At 44.7% G+C, this 19,411-nt stretch overlaps 2 protein-coding genes across 11 annotated transcripts in view; one reads left to right on the top strand and one right to left on the bottom strand.

Annotated features, from left to right (window-relative positions):
* The first annotated feature begins 519 nt into the window (after positions 1-519).
* On the top strand, positions 520-10,770 carry LOC139378883 (microfibrillar-associated protein 3-like). Its single transcript, XM_071121465.1, is given in 4 exon segments — positions 520-646; positions 649-930; positions 8,437-8,732; positions 8,910-10,770. Coding segments are annotated over 4 exon segments (1,272 nt in total). The 5' UTR covers positions 520-609; the 3' UTR covers positions 9,567-10,770.
* Positions 10,771-11,729: 959 nt separating this feature from the next.
* Positions 11,730-19,411, bottom strand: part of LOC139378881 (H(+)/Cl(-) exchange transporter 3) — a 65,795-nt gene continuing 58,113 nt past the window's right edge. For 4 of the 10 annotated variants that reach the window (XM_071121455.1, XM_071121464.1, XM_071121457.1 and 1 more), the window contains 2 exons: positions 19,168-19,384; positions 11,730-14,350 (listed from right to left, as the gene is read on the bottom strand). In XM_071121455.1, coding sequence (XP_070977556.1) covers positions 14,260-14,350; positions 19,168-19,384 — 308 coding nt within the window. In that variant the 3' untranslated portion in view covers positions 11,730-14,259. Of the gene's footprint in view, positions 14,351-15,971; positions 16,029-16,816; positions 17,026-19,167; positions 19,385-19,411 lie in introns of those variants that run through there. The other 6 variants (XM_071121462.1, XM_071121459.1, XM_071121463.1 and 3 more) reach the window with 3 other exon arrangements.

The raw sequence follows: 19,411 nt of genomic DNA, 5'->3' as shown, positions 1-19,411 counted from the left end.
GCTAGTGTGCAAAAACATCCCAAATAGCTAGACTTGTTAGCTAACTAGGTTAGCTACTATGTTGCATGTAAATTGTCAACTGACTAGCAGTGGTGCTTATCAATACTTCTATTGATGTATACTAAGTAATATTGTTATCAAACTCGTAACTGATTTTTAGACAACAATACTACTAACGTAGCTAGGGCCTAATAAAAATACAGGCATGTCATGTCTGTTTAAGTTACATTGCAGCTCTAGTTATGTTGTAACAAAATGCACTGTTCCAGCAGCACTAGTATAGTCTGCCGCAACAACAATGTCAATGTCACATTGTTAGCTTGGTAGTCAAACCCTGTTTTTTTGTTGTTGTCAGAGTCATAGACTATTTGGTCGAGGGGGTTAATTATAAACCAGAAATGTCAAAGACGTTGGGCACTGGTCTTAATAGGTGATCTATCTGCTGAACCAAAATTATGTTTAATAAACAGACTGTTCACAATGTTCATGGTTGCTTTGTCTTTTCTCTTTTCAGTGGAATGGTTCAAGATTCGGAGCAGAATACCAAATTGCCATTCATTACCACCATCAGGAGATTGTCAGTATATTGAGCATAAAGATGCGAGTGGCATGACAAACTCTTATCTGGTGAAGGCGACCGTCAGGAAGACAAAAAAATGCATCGGGCAAGCAGCTACGCTTTAGGCTTCTTTCTACTGACCGTTATTAGCCTCCACGCCACCGCGGCCTTATCGGCGGTTTCAGATGGGAACAGCACGGAAAACGGTACGGTGGCAGATGGTGGATTTGTCCCCCTCGTGTTCTCGAAAGTAAACCAGATTATCGCCCGTGAGGGCAACTGCGCGCTGATTGATTGCAACGTCACTGGAGACCCTGACCCGAGTGTACAGTGGTTCAACTCGCACGGAGACCTGCTAGACACCGAGACAAGTAAGTCAAGTTCGTTGAATCATAAAGAATGTCCTGATGTTGCTCTGGCCTCACAATCAGCAGCTGTTCTACATACATTTTTCTCAAACCAACTTGAACTGTCAGGCTAAAGGTTATTTTAAGTCCAACTGTGGACAACAGAGAGAGGGAGGGACAACAAATCAAACAAGCTGGCCAGTTGGCTCTTTTTCCAAAACGTTGGAGTTCAAAAGTCACGGCCACTGCTTAACTGTAGATACTTGATACATTACATGGTAATGGATTTTAATATGATATTGTCGTGGTTCTCTCATTCAGTTGTAGTCTATCTACTCTAGCCTATATGGATGCAGATTGGTGGTCACGGCCACTACTTAGGCTGTCTGTAGATACTTGATACTTTGTTCGAAACAATATTGTGACGCAATGTGCAACCCATGAATAGGAGTCGCTTCTTCCCTGTTGAACATGACTTTCCTTTGCTTTCACGGCTTTTGCCGCTGTTTGTTAGCTCTTGATTCCACACACGCGTTCGAAGTGAGCCTGGGAACACTTTACACGGGGGTATAAATTTAGAAGTCCTTCTCATTGAAATGTATGTCCGGTGTCTGAATACATTTCCTGTACCCATTCAGGTTTTCTAGAGACACAACAGACCGGCTGGAGGATTGATGGATTAAGTGTGTGTGTGTGTGCACTGCGCTATTCATTCTCCGTCTCAAGCCCAACACTATTCGGGCTCTAGAATCGGTTTCTGTCTCTCTCTGTGTGTGTGTGTGTGTCAGCAACCCACTCAGGATGAGCTTTCAAAATATGTAGGAACATGAAATCATCCATCCAGCCACAGTCTAATAACATGCCTACGTAGTTGTTGTAATGGTAGATAACACTTCATCCAATGATAGGAGAATAGTGGCCAATGTAGACCCATGGTGAAATATAGCCTGGATGACATTTATTTTGCCCCGATATAACAGAGCTTCTTAATACATTGGATATACCAAGATTAGTTTAGTGAGAAGTTCACACATCAATGTAGTAGTAGACAAAGAAGAACCAATTCTAATAGTCAACAGATGTTGTAACATGATTTAATGTTTGGCTGGCTACTTGCTTGTGGTTCCACGACTTGTTTGTCTCCCTGTTGTTAACCAACAAGCACCACGTGGTATTTTTCCAGACGGATTCCATTGTCCCTCAGCCCCACCCTCTATTTAAATATTGAACAAATGGGTTGTGTCCCAAATGGCTCCCTATTTAGTGCACTACTTTTGATCACGACCCACTACTTTTGACCAGAGCCCCTTTGGGCCCTGACTGAGTGCACTGCCATTTGGGACCCAGACATGGAATAAACAAGTTAGTGGCACCTCTCTGCCCGCCTATTCGTTCAGCTCGAACTCATCAAGAAAATAATATCAGTAATTAGAGGAAGGTCATAAACACTGGTCCACTGCAGAGGGTTCCAGGATAAAACATGGATTTCAAGTGCAAAATAGCTGGTTCCTGGATTGCGGCCTCAAGGACAGTCCTGCAGGAAGAAATAATATTGATTCAATAGGAATCATATTATGACTCAAAATGAAAACCACAATGGATTAATGAATTGCAGTTTGTTACAGTTAATTGATTGAGCAAGTATTTTATAGGCCTAGATTGCTTGAAATATTGAATGAATTGAGCTCTGTGCCAAAAACAACAAGGCATGCAGTTAGTCCATTAGTAGCCTCAGTGGCGGTTGTAGCTTGTATGGCTTGTCAATATGCACAATTTATCAAACTTTCAGAATCGGAACCAAATGAACAATACAATCGCCATGGCTAATTCTAGGCATAAGACACCCCAAAAGACTAAATACACTGCTCAAAAAAATAAAGGGAACACTAAAATAACACATCCTAGATCTGAATGAATGAAATATTCTTATTAAATACTTTTTTCTTTACATAGTTGAATGTGCTGACAACAAAATCACACACAAATTATCAATTGAAATCAAATTTATCAACCCATGGAGGTCTGGATTTGGAGTCACACTCAAAATTAAATTGGAAAACCACACTACAGGCTGATCCAACTTTGATGTAATGTCCTTAAAACAAGTCAAAATGAGGCTCAGTAGTGTGTGTGGCCTCCACGTGCCTGTATGACCTCCCTACAATGCTCCTGATGAGCTGGCGGATGGTCTCCTGAGGGATCTCCTCCCAGACCTGGACTAAAGCATCCGCCAACTCCTGGACAGTCTGTGGTGCAACGTGGCGTTGGTGGATGGAGCAAGACATGATGTATCAGATGTGCTCAATTGGATTCAGGTCTGGGGAACGGGCGGGCCAGTCCATAGCATCAATGCCTTCCTCTTGCAGGAACTGCTGACACACTCCAGCCACATGAGGTCTAGCATTGTCTTGCATTAGGAGGAACCCAGGGCCAACCGCACCAGCATATGGTCTCACAAGGGGTCTGAGGATCTCATCTCGGTACCTAATGGCAGTCAGGCTACCTCTGGCGAGCACATGGAGGGCTGTGCGGCCCCCCAAAGAAATGCCACCCCACACCATGACTGACCCATCGCCAAGCCGGTCATGCTGGAGGATGTTGCAGGCAGCAGAACGTTCTCCACGGCGTCTCCAGACTCTGTCACGTCTGTCACATGTGCTCAGTGTGAACCTACTTTCATCTGTGAAGAGCACAGGGCGCCAGTGGCGAATTTGCCAATCTTGTTCTCTGGCAAATGCCAAACTTCCTGCACGGTGTTGGGCTGTAAGCACAACCCCCACCTGTGGACCCCCACCTGTGGACATTTAAACGTGTTAACCCTCGCAAGGCTGCAGGCCCAGACAGCATCCCCAGCCGCGTCCTCAGAGCATGCGCAGACCAGCTGGCGGACATATTCAATCAATCCTTATCCCAGTCTGCTGTTCCCACATGCTTCAAGAGGGCCATTGTTCCTGTTCCCAAGAAAGCTACGGTAACTGAGCTAAACGACTACCGCCCGTAGCACTCACTTCCGTCATCATGAAGTGCTTTGAGAGACTAGTCAAGGACCATATCACCTCCACCCTACCTGACACCCTAGACCCACTACAATTTGCTTACCGCCCCAATAGGTCCACAGACGACGCAATCGCAACCACACTCTACACTGCTCTAACGCATCTGGACAAGAGGAATACCTATGTGAGAATGCTGTTCATCGACTACAGCTCCGCATTTAAGACCATAGTACCCTCCAAACTCGAGACTCTGGGTCTCGACCCCGCCCTGTGCAACTGGGTACTGGACTTCCTGACGGGCCGCCCCCCAGGTGGTGAGGGTAGGTAACAACATCTCCACCCCGCTGATCCTCAACACTGGGGCCCCACAAGGGTGCGTTCTGAGCCCTCTCCTGTACTCCCTGTTCACCCACGACTGCATGGCCATGCACGCCTCCAACTCAATCATCAAGTTTGCGGACGACACTACAGTGGTAGGCTTGATTACCAACAACAACGAGACGGCCTACAGGGAGGAGGTGAGGGCCCTCGGAGTGTGGTGTCAGGAAAATAACCTCCCACTCATGTCAACAAAACAAAGGAGATGATCGTGGGCTTCAGGAGACAGCAGAGGGAGCACCCCCCTATCCACATCAACGGGACCGCAGTGGAGAGGGTAGTAAGTTTTAAGTTCCTCGGCGTACACATCACGGACAAACTGAATTCGTCCACCGACACAGACAGCGTTGTGAAGAAGGCTCAGGGGGGTGAAGAAATTTGGCTTGTCACCAAAAGCACTCAAACTTCTACAGATGCACAATCGAGAGCATCCTGTCGGGCTGTATCACCGCCTGGAATGGCAACTGGTCCGCCCACAACCGTAAGGCTCTCCAGAAGGTAGTGAGGTCTGCACAACGCATCACCGGGGGCAAACTACCTGCCCTCCAGGACACCTACACCACCCGATGTCACAGGAAGGCCATAAAGATCATCAAGGACAACAACCACCCGAGCCACTGCCTGTTCACCCCGCTATCATCCAGAAGGCGAGGTCAGTACAGGTGCATCAAAGCAGGGACCGAGAGACTGAAAAACAGCTTCTATCTCAAGGTCATCAGACTGTTAAACAGACATCACTAATATTGAGTGGCTGCTGCCAACATACTGACTCAACTCTAGCTCACTTTAATAATGGAAATTTATGTAAAAAGTGTATCACTAGCCACTTTAAACAATGCCACTTAATATAATGTTTACATACCCTACATTACTCATCTCATATGTATATGTATATAATGTACTGTATATCATCTACTGCATCTTGCCATCTTTAGGTAATACATGTATCAATAGCCACTTTAAACTATGCCACTTATGTTTACATACCCTACATTACTCATCTCATATGTATATACTGTACTCAAAACCTTCTACTGCATCTTGCCTATGCCGTTCTGTACCATCACTCATTCATATATCTTTATGTACATATTCTTTATCCCTTTACACTTGTGTGTATAAGGTAGTAGTTGTGGAATTGTTAGATTACTCGTTGGTTATTACTGCATTGTCGGAACTAAAAGCACAAGCATTTCGCTACACTCGCATTAACATCTGCTCACCATGTGTATGTGACAAATACAATTAGATATGATTTTAAGTTCGCCCACAGCATTGGAAATGTCCCTAACTGAGCTCAGGACCTAGTCAATACAATCACAGAAAACCTTTATGTCACCTCAATGAAAGTTAACCAAATCAATAATGTGCTAGTTAAGTTGTAGTCGTTTTACAGCAGGCTACACACATTATCATGATGAAACTGTGAAATGATATCCAATGTTATGTAAGCTAGTTGGGCAGAAAATGGAATATTGTCGCCCTAGGTGTAATAGCATAGCAAGCAACAGGCTAACAAGTGTTCTACTAGCCTATTTCATTACATGCTTAATATTATACTCATAAAGAGATGACATAGCTGCATACCTTTTAATATTTTGCGTGTTTTTCTTTCCTCTTTTTCCTAAACTGGGCACCTGATGGCTTAGACCTTTTCTTATCCATTTGTGTTGATTTGGCACTTAAGCATCAATACATTACCCATCCCCCAACACTGTCAACCAAGAGTCAAGACTAAACCAATTCACCTTGGTGGTGTGCAGACTGGTTTTATATTATTCTTAACGATTTCGCACAAACCAGAATAAGAATGCAACAATATGTCTGTGAAACTATATAGCTACAGTGTTATGAATGAATTGTGGTTTATTTGGTAGCATTTCGTAGTGTGACTGATTTTACTAATTGCATTAGTACTGTACAAAGTTCGAGGTGCACTAATTTGATTCCCCCGCTCCCCCTACCTCGGGTTTCCAGTGGGGAGACCTTAGGTCAACCTACCCCCGCCCCATCGCATACTTCTGAGAGGGAGACCTTCCCAGGCAGTAGCCTGCCTAGCTCACAAACTAGAATCAGGGCGCCCACTCCGACAAGTTTAACTTGTTATCAGTATAAAAGACACCTGTCCACAACCTCAAACAGTCACACTCCAAACTCCACTATGGCCAAGACCAAAGAGCTGTCAAAGGACACCAGAAACAAAATTGTAGACCTGCACCAGGCTGGAAAGACTGAATCTGCAATAGGTAAGCAGCTTGGTTTGAAGAAATCAACTGTGGGAGCAATTATTAGGAAATGGAAGACATACAAGACCACTGATAATCTCCCTCGATCTGGGGCTCCACGCAAGATCTCACCCCATGGGGTCAAAATGATCACAAGTGTCTTTTATACTGATAACAAGTTCAAACAGGTGCCATTAATACAGGTAAAGAGTGGAGGACAGGGGAGCCTCTTAACCTGTTGCGTCTACCAAACCCGGATCCGGGATTCTATTTACCGACCTAAGCTCATTACCATAACGCAACGTTAACTATTCATGAAAATCGCAAATGAAATGAAATAAATATGCCATCTCTCAAGCTTAGCCTTTTGTAAACAACACTGTCATCTCAGATTTTCAAAATATGCTTCTCAACCATAGGAAAACAATCATTTGTGTAAAAGTGGCTAGCTAGCGTAGCATTTAGCGTTAGCATTAGCGTTAGCATCCAGCACGCAAGATTTCAACAAAAACATAAAAGCCTTCAAATAAAATCATTTACCTTTGAAGAACTTCGGATGTTTTCAATGAGGAGACTCTCAGTTAGATAGCAGATGCTCAGTTTTTCCCAAAAAGATTCTTTGTGTATTAGAAATAGCTCCGTTTTGCACATCACATTTGGCTACCAAAAAAAAAACGAAAATTCAGTCCTCAAAACGCGAACTTTTTTCCAAATTAACTCCATAATATCGACTGAAAACATGGCAAACGTTGTTTAGAATCAATCCTCAAGGTGTTTTTCACATATCTCTTCAATGATATATCGTTCGTGGAAGCATGGTTTCTCCCCTCAATCAAATGGAAAAGTACAAGCAGCTGGCGTTTGCGCACCGAATTCCACGCAGGACACCAGGCGGACACTTGGAAAATGTAGTCTCTTAAAGTCAATCTTCAAATGATATGCCTACAAATACGTCACAATGCTGCTAACACCTTGGGGGAACGACAGAAAGTGTAGGCTCATTCCTTGCGCAATCACAGCCATATAAGGAGACAATGGAAAACAGAGCTTCAGAAATTCTGCTCATTTCCTGGTTGACGCATCATCTTGGTTTCGCCTGTAGAATGAGTTCTGGGGCACTTACAGACAATATCTTTGCAGATTCTGAAACTTCAGAGTGTTTTCTTTCAAAAACTGTCAAGAATATGCATAGTCGAGCATCTTTTCGTGACAAAATATCGCGCTTAAAACTGGAATGTTTTTTTATCCAAAAATGAAATAGCGCCCCTAGAGATAAAAGAGGTTAAAGAAGGTCTGTGAGAGCCAGAAATCTTGCTTGTTTGTAGGTGACCAAATACTTATTTTCCACCATAATTTGCAAATAAATTCATTAAAAATCCTACAATGTGATTTTCTGCATTTTTTTTCTCTAATTTTGTCTGTCATAGTTGAAGTGTAGCTATGATGAAAATTACAGGCCTCTCATCTTTTTAAGTGGGAGAACTTGCACAATTGGTGGCTGACTAAATACTTTTTTGCCCCACTGTATATGCAGTGTAAAATGTAAGGCCTTCGCAGAAAGGATGGCCTGGGCTTCTAGCTATAAAAAGCTCTTACCCGTGACCGTCATGACAAACTGCAGCAGATCCCCTTAGCCTGGCTACTGCTGTCTCTGCAACCTGGAAATGCATGTGAAGGAACCACAAACAGTTCTTAAAAGGGAAATGGCCCCCGTTTCTATGGTGCAATGTTTTTTTTATAGCAATGTTCCATAATATTTTCTGGTTAGGTCTATCCTTTACCATTGTTCATGACCTGTAGATTATTACGATAACTCGGGTCAGGAGTTGTCCATTTACTACCTGACTGGACTACTGGCCCTGAGTAGGAAATATGAGGATTGCATGATATGGAAAAGTTGGTTTCAGCGACGCGCTCTCTCTCGTTCTCAGGTGGCAAGTGGCTGCTGACGGACGATGGCATCCTCAACATCACCGACATCAGGTTCGCCGACCGTGGCAAGTACACGTGCATGGCGTCCAACGTGCACGGCAGCGCCAACTGCACGGTGACCATGCGGGTGGTCCTGCACAACGGGGACCTGGGGGCCTACTACGTAGTCGTGTGCCTCGTCACCTTCACCATCATCATGATCCTCAACATCACGCGCCTCTGCATGATGAGCAGCCACCTGAAGAAGACCGAGAAGGCCATTAACGACTTCTTCCGCACAGAAGGCGCCGAGAAGGTTTGTGTCCTGTCTTACTATACTTGTGAGGACCCTACGCAGATATAGTGCCTTTGGGGTGTGTGTTTGTAACTGGGGTATGTGATGTTTTTAATCATTCTTGAATGGTGAAATATTTTCTATCCTATATTTAAATGTCCAATGAGGTTATATTCCATATTCTCTTCCACTCTAAAGCTCCAGAAGGCGTTTGAGATCGCCAAGCGCATCCCCATCATCACGTCAGCCAAGACCCTGGAGCTGGCCAAGGTGACCCAGTTCAAAACCATGGAGTTTGCCCGTTACATCGAGGAGCTGGCCCGCAGCATCCCGCTGCCCCCCCTCATCATGAACTGCCGCACTTTCATGGAGGATATCCTGGAGGTGGTGGGGGTTGAGGAGATGAGGCACACGTTCCTCCGACAGGCTCCAGAGGGGCACCACCTGGATGGGGCATCGGGATGCCGGGCGGCCCTGGTGCAGGGGGCCCTGGTCGGGGTGGGGCCCGGCGATGTCTTCACCGTCCTCCGGGAGAGAGAGAGGGAGCGTTCCGGATCCCCTGCAGCGGATTCCGACGACGCGTCGTTGCACGAGCAGCCTCAGCACATCGCCATCCAGGTGTCCATCCACCCCCCACTGCCCATGGAGGCCCCGGCTCTGGCTGAGGCCACGCCCACTCCCTTGTCTCCTCCGCCGTTGGCTCCCCTTCACCTGGAGGAGGAGGAGGAGGAGCAGCAGCAAGAGGAGCAGGGTTCTGAGCAGGAGCCAGTGGAGGAGGTGGGGTTGGAGGCAGAGGTGGAGCCAGAGGTTACTACTAAGCTACAGCTACAGGTGATCTATGAAAGCCATGTGTAAACAGGAGAGAAAAAACAACAAACGCTCCCGAGGAGGGATGAGTGATCCTGTCCTATGCATTTCCCAACCCCACCCTCAAAAACATAGAATATGTCAAGAAAAGGTCATTTTATTTCACTTTTCAACGGAACTAGCTTAACTCGAACCTAGCTACGTATGTAGGTCTGTCTCTGGATTGTATTATAATAACCTAGTCTGGATTACAATAAATAAGACATTGCGTATCATCCCTCATGCTTATGGATCTACATGTTGAATGTATTGTGGGAGAGGAGAGGATAATCAATATTTGATATATGTAAGTATAAAGCAATGTATAGGGCCATTTAATTTGTTTCGTATTAGTGAGCAGAGGGGGAAAAAATAGCTGTTTGTTATTCGATTCAAGCATTCTCGAAAATCGATTTTCAGGAAAGTGACTTGATGATTATGCTTTCATTTTGTTGCAGTATTCTGTTTCATGATCAATTCATAAATTAGCTTCAAGCTGATGTCGTGCAATCACTGTTACTAAGCAGACCACAAAGGCTTTTAAAAAAAAAAAAAAATAATTCAACTTCAAAATATTGCACATTATCCTACCACTGTTACAACCAACCTGGACCTGCAACTTCAGTATCATGTTAAGTTCAAATGCATTAAACTCATATATTAACGACAATAATTGGATCATGACTAACATTTTGTGGATGATTGAAGACTAGTTGTTTCAGGCCTTCTGGTCCGCGATCCTTTTAATTAATTAATCACATGACCACTATAGCCTTTCTAGTAAGTGGTTCATTGAAACATTTCTGAAACATTGCATTAGACATTGTTATAATTATTGTTATTATGACCCACCGTGGTGATTGGATCATGCACAACTTCCTACATGCTAGATGTTTGACCATTTTGCCTTTATGGTCCCCATTATGTTTCCTAGTATGCAATCCCCCCCCCCCCCCTTCCCATTTTATTTTTTGAATGTTTAAGTTTTGAATGGGTCTCAAACCCCAACCCTCTTCCGTACATGCTTTAATAAGAGGCTACATGTGAAATGAAAGCGATGTATTTGGGTTAGTCTTTAACCAGACTAAAAATGCTTTCCTTCTGCTTAATAGTCGGGGGAGGGAGGGGGGTTCGATGTTGCTCTGCTTTAAAATGATGCTCTTGATGGCTTTTTTTTTTTTTTTTTGTAGTGAAAATAAAATCTGCTGTGTTACCATGGTGTCCTCCAGTTTGTTTTAATCGTGCATTAAAAGCTTTGTGCCATTCTACTGTAGGTCTTTCTCCCTCTCAAAGGACCATGACACTTCATCACCTGATGCATTCCTCCGATCAGCCTCACTCACTCCCAATGTACATGAGAAAAGGCAGCCATCTTGTTTTTGTAACCATAGTTACAGCGGTCATTATAGATGAGTAGCGCGCAAGTGAACACTTGTTTAAGCTCACTCGTCTTCGCCGGAAGGAGCGTTCAGTGGAAGCAAAGCATTAACCTAATATGCGTAATGTGACGCATACAGGCGGTGATTGTGTACACACACTAGAAGCCAGCTTCTATGAAGTCTGCACACAGCTCTCCCATAGAAATAGCCTAGTGGATTTTAAAAGGAGCCTAACAGGTACAAAGGCATGCAGAGCTGCATGTGAATGGGAAGCCAGGCCTAGGCCAGATCCCTGTACTGTATCAGGAGACTTCGGTGTGAGAGAACCTGACTTTGTGTGAGCACTGAAAGCAAACTGACTGGCATTAGAAGCTGTCTTCCTTCCGCTCCCAACTCTTAACAGGAAAAGAGGCTTACAAAGACTGGTTTGTTTTGGAAGTCTGGGTGGCACAGAATTTCTTTCCCTTCTGTTCTTTGACCCAGTGTTCCTCCTCCTCATTCCTCTACACTAGTGTTCCCCCTCCCGCTTCTCTACACCAGTGCTCCTCCTCCGTGGCCACAGAGCAGCTTCTGATCTGAGGGAATTCTATCAGCGTTATTGTGCTTTGCATAGGTGGAGTTTAGTGTACTGTACCACCAAATTCATCTTGTTCACTGAGAAAAGCGTCACATGAGTTGTGCTGTATAGTAGAATACCATACAAATAGTTGGATTGACAGTACCTTGGTGTGTTCATCCTTTTACCTCAATACTATTAATGTCTAAAATAGAATTAAGAACCCACTCAGACACATTTTTGCAATTTTCTAATTTTAATTTAAAACAATTAACTTTTACACATTTGTTTTAAATGTACAATCAAACCAATGTACAACTATCTACCATAAATAAAAGTCAGTATGAAGTTATGAAAAGAACAGTGTTTGGTGACACCACATGGGTTAACAAGGACGATGCGCTCGTCAACCTCCATCAGGGCAGTGTTTCCCAAACTTGGTCCAGAGGCCCACCCTGGGTGCACATTTAGTTTTTGCCCTCGCTCTACACAGGTGATTCAAAATAATCAAAGCTTGATGAGTTGGTTATTTGAAACAGCTGTGTAGTGCTAGGGCAAAAAAACAATGTGCACCGAGGACCCAGGAAACCCTGCATTAGGGCACGCAACGGAAAACGTTTTAAAAACATTTGGCAACGGAACATATCCGTTTCTTATTGGACAAGTCCCTCCCTGTTTGTTTTATTATGTTTGGTGCCTAATGAATATGACCTAAGACTATCAATGTAATAGAGAGAAACATGAAGTCACCACCTGCCTCCACACGCTTTAACGTGTGCCTCAAATGGCACCCTTTTCCCTAAAAAGTGCACTATATAGAGAAAGGGTGCCATTTGGGACACAACCCATAGCCTTCACTCAGCAGCTAAGGTGCTACTCTATGCACCTTGTCATTGAAACAAAGCCAGAGAGAGAGAGGACTGGCGCACGCATCGAGGTCACTGCTTCCTGTGGTGAACCACACATTAAAGGGTGAATCAGATATACGATCCTATATTATTTTTTTCATGAGTCTAGGTTGACACATGGAGGGTTCAAAACTATTTCCTTTTGTGTACTGTGTGCTTCTACATATCCCCAAGTCAAAAATAGACTTTATTGAAGTTTAAAAGGAGTTACTGGCACACCTCCCCCAAAAAACATGGTATGGTCAATTGAGTGTTGTGTGAAATGCACCTCCTATTTCAGTCCTTTCAATTCATGATTTTAAATCTACAAATGCGAAGAAGATTTCCTGTTGAATTGTTGTACTTGACGAGGCAGAGGAGGAGAGATGCAAGAAAAGATTAAGCTCCAGTGGAAAATACAAGACACATTTCTCACACCATGAGGCAGCTTAATTAAAGCAAAGTAAAAGATCTAAGACATGGTTACTGTGCAGGATTACCGTCAACATCCTCATAATCATCCATTTATTTTGTTCACTTGAAAAAAAAAAAAAGTGGTTTTCCAGTCTTGACTTTGTTTCATTACAAGCCGTAAAAAGTTACTTGATTATGTATATATCAATACTCTAAAAGTAGTTGCATTAGTAATAGTTTGAAAAGAAAAAATTCTTTTTTTTCTCCTCCAGTAACAGAACTTCACCTTGAGTTAGTGTTCCTATTTAATTTGATATACACACTGCTCACCTTCACTGTCGGAGAAACGGACAAGTCTTTTCTCATCTGATACTTATGCGCGTGCACACACACACCTCTATGGCATATTGCCTACCTGGCTCAGATCAAAAGGTAATTGCGCGCGCACACACACACACACACACCCACCCACCACACACAGTTTTTCACCCTTTACTTCAACAGGGGGTATGTAACCGATGAGTATCGGACTCTTCTGTACAGAATGTTTTCACATACATCAGAAATAGACATTTTGTTCTTGAACTACAACACTCAGACATGAACTAACTACTCCAGTACATCCTGCTTGTACCCTTGATCTTCCTTCCTCTCTCTCACACACACACACTCTCTCACCCACACTTACACCTTGGAGCAACGCCCAGTCTAATATCAGGAGGATGCCTTTAGCGGGGAGGGTGGGAGTTTGTAGTTTCGGGTTACTATGACAACCTGATTGGAACGTGGAGGTGAAACGCACACATGCATTCTCTCGCTCAAAGAGAGTTCACAGGTAAACAATGCTTTCGAGGACGGACGGGGTGTGGGGAGGGAGGGACACAGTGGGGGTGGAGCCTGGCAGGGCTGACAGCCAATCAGCAGTCGAGGTGTCTGAAGGTCGCTCCTCGCGTCCTAGCGGATCATTCTGACCTCTTACCTCGGTAGCCAGGCTTCAGGCTCACAGCAATGTCCGCCAGCGTGAACCAATAGAAACAGGACAAGGACGAAGGAGCATGAAGAGTGTGTTTGAAGGAGGTGCAATTCGGCTAGTGGCATGCTTGTGTGGCATCTGTGTATGAGTGAGTCTGATCTCATGTATGTATGTTTCTGTATGTAAATTGAGGTGTGTGTTTAAATTGCATTCCTTGTGTATATATGCCCCAGCCTGTAGTAGCTGCTACCTAGGGGCCAAAACGTCCCTCACAGCAGCCATTTTTAAAGTCCTTTTAGAGTCTGTTCTTCTCTTCCTTCCTGTGGCCTCTAGAGGGCTCTGGTTTAGTATTGAGGTGGATTTGGGGTGGTGTGTCCCAGGGGTGGGGGGGGTTGGGCTGTGCGTCATAGGGTGGAGCCGTGGCCGTCCAGTAGGTTTACCACCTCCTCCTCGCTTTCCTCCTCGTCAGCTTGACGACCCGGGAAGGCGGTGACTAGTTGAACATTATGTTGTCGGGGTCTTGGTTGGCCATCTGGGCCATATGACGAAGGATATCTTTTTTTGTGATAATACCAAGGAGACGCCTGCAGGGGGAGAGAGAGTGTGTGAGAGAGAGTGTGTGTGTGAGAGACAGAACGAGTGAGAGAGATCGGGGGGAGTGAGACAAAGATTGAGAGGGATAGAGAGAGAGAAAAAAAAGAGAGTTAGTCAGTGATGAGCTGGCAGGGCGCACAGTCTGGTTGGCGTGGGAGAGAATTGTATCGTGTTTTTGTTGGCTAGTGCGGTTGGTTGGACGGTCGGTGGTGGTGGTGGTTTTGGCCGGGGATACAAAGGTGGAATCAATCGAGAGAGAATGATAATATTATTTATTTGGTTAGATCATGTTATCTAACCAAAATAATGGGCTCTGTTAACTGACAAAATTGTGGCAATTCGTTTGGGGCCTTTGTTTGGGGATTTATATTATTTTGGGGCCTGACACTTAAGTTGATTTATATCAACAACAAAAAAAAAGAATGACTAAATAATAATGATGAATTCTACAGTCTAGAGAAGCAAATGCTCCATTTCTTCCAAACTGTATCTGCATTTTAGGCCAAGGGAATACAGTAACAGGGAATACAGTAACCACTCAGTCAACCGTGACAGTCAGTGTCACTGCAACCATGCCAACAAAAACACGAGTCCCACTGGTGCCAAGGAAGGATACGAGGTGGAGAGGAGGAGGTGAGTAACCAAGGGAGAATGGTGAGTGAGTGATTCTCGTTAGAAGCCTGGAGGGAGGAAATGAACTGAACACACTAGGAAGAGCAAGACTGAACACCTTGCCTTACCAAACCTTCACAGTCCTCAGGGATAAACATTCTGGAACACCCAGTCAAGCGTCTTCAGGCTCATTGCTACCGGCTCCCTTTAAAAAGGTTACTCCTTTCTGAGAGCCAGGTCGCAATTGGTTGAAATGTCATATAAAACACAGAGGGTCAATTACCGTTTGCAACCATTGTGCAAACGGATAATAATTAGATGTCCATTAGGACATCCTGATTCCTAGAATTGCCTTTTTTGTTGTTGTTGTTATAACTACAAACACTTGTGCTCTTGAACTGAGATTTCGTGAGAAACATCTACAGACACTGGAGAGCGAGAGAGACAGACGTTGAGCTGAGAGAGTGATGAGAGGCTGTCTTTCAAAGCGTCATAGAGTAGGAGTGCTAATCTAGGATCAGTTTAGCCTTTAAGATCCTAACAAATATGATTATAAGGACTGATCCTAGATCAGCACTCCTACTCTTTGACGCTTCATGAATATGGTCCCTGATCTACAGAACAGGCCTGTTGAAGGCGGGGCACATGTAGGAAGTGGAGGGGACCAGATCTGAAGTGAGGGAGGTTGAGGTGGGAGGCAGCGGGTGAGGCACGGGAGTTGAGTTCAGGTGAGAGGGGGTTGAATGAGGGGTGGGTACTGTTTAGGATCAGGGTGGGTGTTGGATGTGTGTTGCTTGTCTTAGCTGGCTACCTATACTATAGGTATTAGCTACCACAACACGGCTACTACCACCATCACACCACCATCACTTCACCACCATAGAGTTCACTCTCTCAGGAGGAGGGTTCTACTAGGCCTACGGCAGGGACACTAGATGCTAAATCTCCCCCTCCCAGAAAAACCAACGGTCCGCTCCCACGTAGCGGCCGGTTACTCGCCAATCGGTTAAGGGGACGCCGGCGGAGCTACGAGCTGTCGGGTCAGATGTCGTCGATCTGTTGGTCCGCCAGACAGACGGACGGACGGTGACCCAGTTGGGGGGGGGGAGGGGGGAGCGAGAGGGAGAGGTAAAAAGAAAGACAAAAAAAAGAAAACAAAACAGGAAGAAGCAGTAATTAATTGGAGTCAAACTGTACTGCATCCAAAATGGCACCCTCCCTTCATAGTGCACTGCTTTTGAACGAGAAGTGCATTACACAGGATATAGGGTGCCATTTGGGATGCCTTTAAATTATGTAATGTTTGCGTGTGAAGGTTTTTGATGGGCCGAGTGATACACACACAAAAAATAGGCATGGCTACATGGCTGTACGCAAGTTATTGGGACAAAGACGGGGGGGACGAGATCAATATACAATCAGTATATTCATGCTTCTATCTACATTCTATAATAACTTCTTATAGCAGATGAAGCAGCCCCTACTACTGATGAAGGGACTAATAGCTAGTGGCATGTCGTTGATGGAAATGGCGGTGGAGCAATAGTACGTGACGAGGATCTAACTAATCAAGCTTCAAATGACAGTTCCCATCAAAGTCCAACATTAAAAGGACCCATAACAACACCACTCATTTAGAGTAGATCTTTAAAAAAATATACATCTTACTAACTGTTGTTAATGACTAGTAGTGAATGAATAGGGAGACCAGAGAGTGACAAAGTGGCACTTGTGTTTGTGAATGATAGGGTATCCAGTGAGGAGAAAGTGGATGCACACCCCCCCCCCCCCCCCCCCACAAAAAAAGAGTGCATTTGTGAGTGAGTTGAAAATATGACACAGTAAGACGAGTGGGTTGCTATTGGAAACGGGAACTGTCAGTTACACTTTCATGCGTCGCGCCTAGGTAGGTGGGCAGAAATGGGGAAGGGGGAGAGGTCAGTGGAATGGGAGGGGACAGGGGGCGGGGCTAGTCACCAGGGGCTCCGTGTGTTCCTTGAGCTCCTCCAGATGCGCTAATATATTCTTCTTAGTGATGATGCCCAATACAATCCTGTACAAACACACACCTGTTACTCAGGAGACTGCCCGTCGCGCAAACACAGAGAAAGACAGAGAGAGAGAGAGAGACAGCAGCACAAAGCATACAAAACACAAAAATAATAACTTATAGAAACATAAATAAACATAACTTAAATGACATAACAGTGTCAAATCATAACATAAAGTACCAAACAAATCCTAATAGTGTTGCTTTAAAAGAATGGTCAATAAATATACTACTCCTACAGATGGTGATTTTATATCAGCATGGATGCTGATATATGCTGGATGCTGGATATAACTGGATAACTGGATGCTAACTAGTGTTATTCGTGCATATGATTCATCTTTGTGTCGGTTTCAATAACTTCCTTGTTCACTTGTAATGGATTCTAACCTTGTGAGTAGTAACGGAATCAAGTATTGTAGATAAATAACCTAGGATATAGTATGTCTGATGTTTCTACGTTTTAGCCTAAATGTATAGCTACTGAATGACACATTCATTGAGACCAAAGGTGGCATCAAACAATAGAAAATGAAACAATTATGACAAAAAGAAAAATGTATAAAAACAAAAGGACTGCCGTCATCTGTAATCTCAGTCACTCTGCCTCTCCTGACTGTGTCTAAACATCCATCTTTAAAACAGTCTAAGTATATGACTGCCGGGTAATGACGCACAGAACGAGGGTTTCTACACTTCTCTGGAAACAGCTCTGGTGGCCATCCTGCAGTCGGCGTGCCAATGGCACACTCCCTCACATCTGCAGCATTGTGTTGTGCAAAACGGCACATTTTAAAAAGTGGCCTTTTATTGTCCCCAGCACAAGGTGCACCTGTGTAATGATCATGCTGCTTAATCAGCTTCTTGATATGCCACACCTGTCAGGTGGAATGGATTATTTTGGCAAAGGTGAAATGCTCACTAACAGGGATATAAACAAATCTGTGCACAAAATATGAGAGAAATAAGCTTTTTGTGCGACAAATTTCAGGGATTTTTATTTCAGTTCATGAAACATGGGACCAACACCTTACATGTTGCGTTTATATTTTTGTTCATACATCATTGGATGCAGTCTGTCTGTCCTGTAATTCCTATTTTAACCACCAGGTGTCCCTTCAGAGTCATATTCAACGAGTGAGCTTGTACAGTACAATTGAAGGCCACCAACTTCTAAAACAAGACACACGAGTCCCTCCAAAGGAAACTGGATAACAACAATTTTCTGTCTCGAGCTTGCATGACGGGAATTTTTCAAATCTATGATTTACACTCACTATTTTTCAATGAACACACTGCATTCCTTAAGAGCTTCTTAGTCATGCTACTGAATAAAGCTAGATAGGTTTCCTCTCTGTATGATACCTGTTCTACAGTAATGGTGGTAGCATATTGGTGAGTCTGGTATTTGTTAAGTGGTATTTCAGTAGTTATATTGGTAAGAGTAGCGCAGCTAGCATTTAGCTGAAAGGCCATGCAGGTTACAGCCTACAGGTTATAACAGGTTATAACACCACGGCTCCCAGTGTCCATGCATCGCTCTACAGTGAGGCGATGCATGGCTAGTACATCCCATTATCCAGACTAGCATATCACTTCAAATGCATGATGTCCAATTCCAGTAGTGTGTGCATATTGGAACAGACCTTGAGAGTGTGTTGTCTGGTTTGTGTTGAGGGACTAGCATATCACTTCAAATGCATGATGTCCAATTCCAGTAGTGTGTGCATATTGGAACAGACCTTGAGAGTGTGTTGTCTGGTTTGTGTTGAGGGAACTCGGTGTTGCCTGTTGAGGTGTTAGTTCAGGTTGCCAACACAGAGGCTGAGGTAAGGAGGACTTAGGAAGACTCTTTCCCCCAGTGTTCCCTCCTTGTCTTTCACCCCCCCCCCATTTTGAAGCTGTGATTCCCTCATCCTTTTTCCATTCCCCCCAATTTCTTCTCCCCCCTCCCCTATTTCCCATGCCACCCTAGCGATTACCCCTCCCCCACCACCAGCACACACACACCCCCCCACCCTCTCGTTTCACTCTTTATGCATCACCAGACATTGTCGGAGGCCCAGCTTGGACAAACTCCCAACCCTCCGATCCCCCCCAGGCATCACCCCTTCCCATGCCACCCTACCCCTCATCTCATCTCACCCGTTGTGTGTCACCAGACACTGGCGGAGGCCCAGCTTGCGGAAGATGTCCACCACGATCTCCATGGGCGTGTGGTCGGTCACGGTGAAGGGGCTCATGTCCAGGATGGAGCGCAGCTTGAGGGGCCGCGGGCTGTCGGCGGGCAGCGTAGGGGCGTGCTGCGTGAAATAGACCCGCGAAGTCAGCAGGATACCCTCCTGCTTCCGCCGTGCGTTCTCTGTTGACAGTTGGGAGGGAGAGAGGG

This window comes from Oncorhynchus clarkii, chromosome 21, assembly GCF_045791955.1.
Source record: "Oncorhynchus clarkii lewisi isolate Uvic-CL-2024 chromosome 21, UVic_Ocla_1.0, whole genome shotgun sequence".
In the NCBI taxonomy this organism is placed as follows: domain Eukaryota; kingdom Metazoa; phylum Chordata; class Actinopteri; order Salmoniformes; family Salmonidae; genus Oncorhynchus; species Oncorhynchus clarkii.
This window is presented reverse-complemented; position numbering and strand designations above follow the sequence as displayed.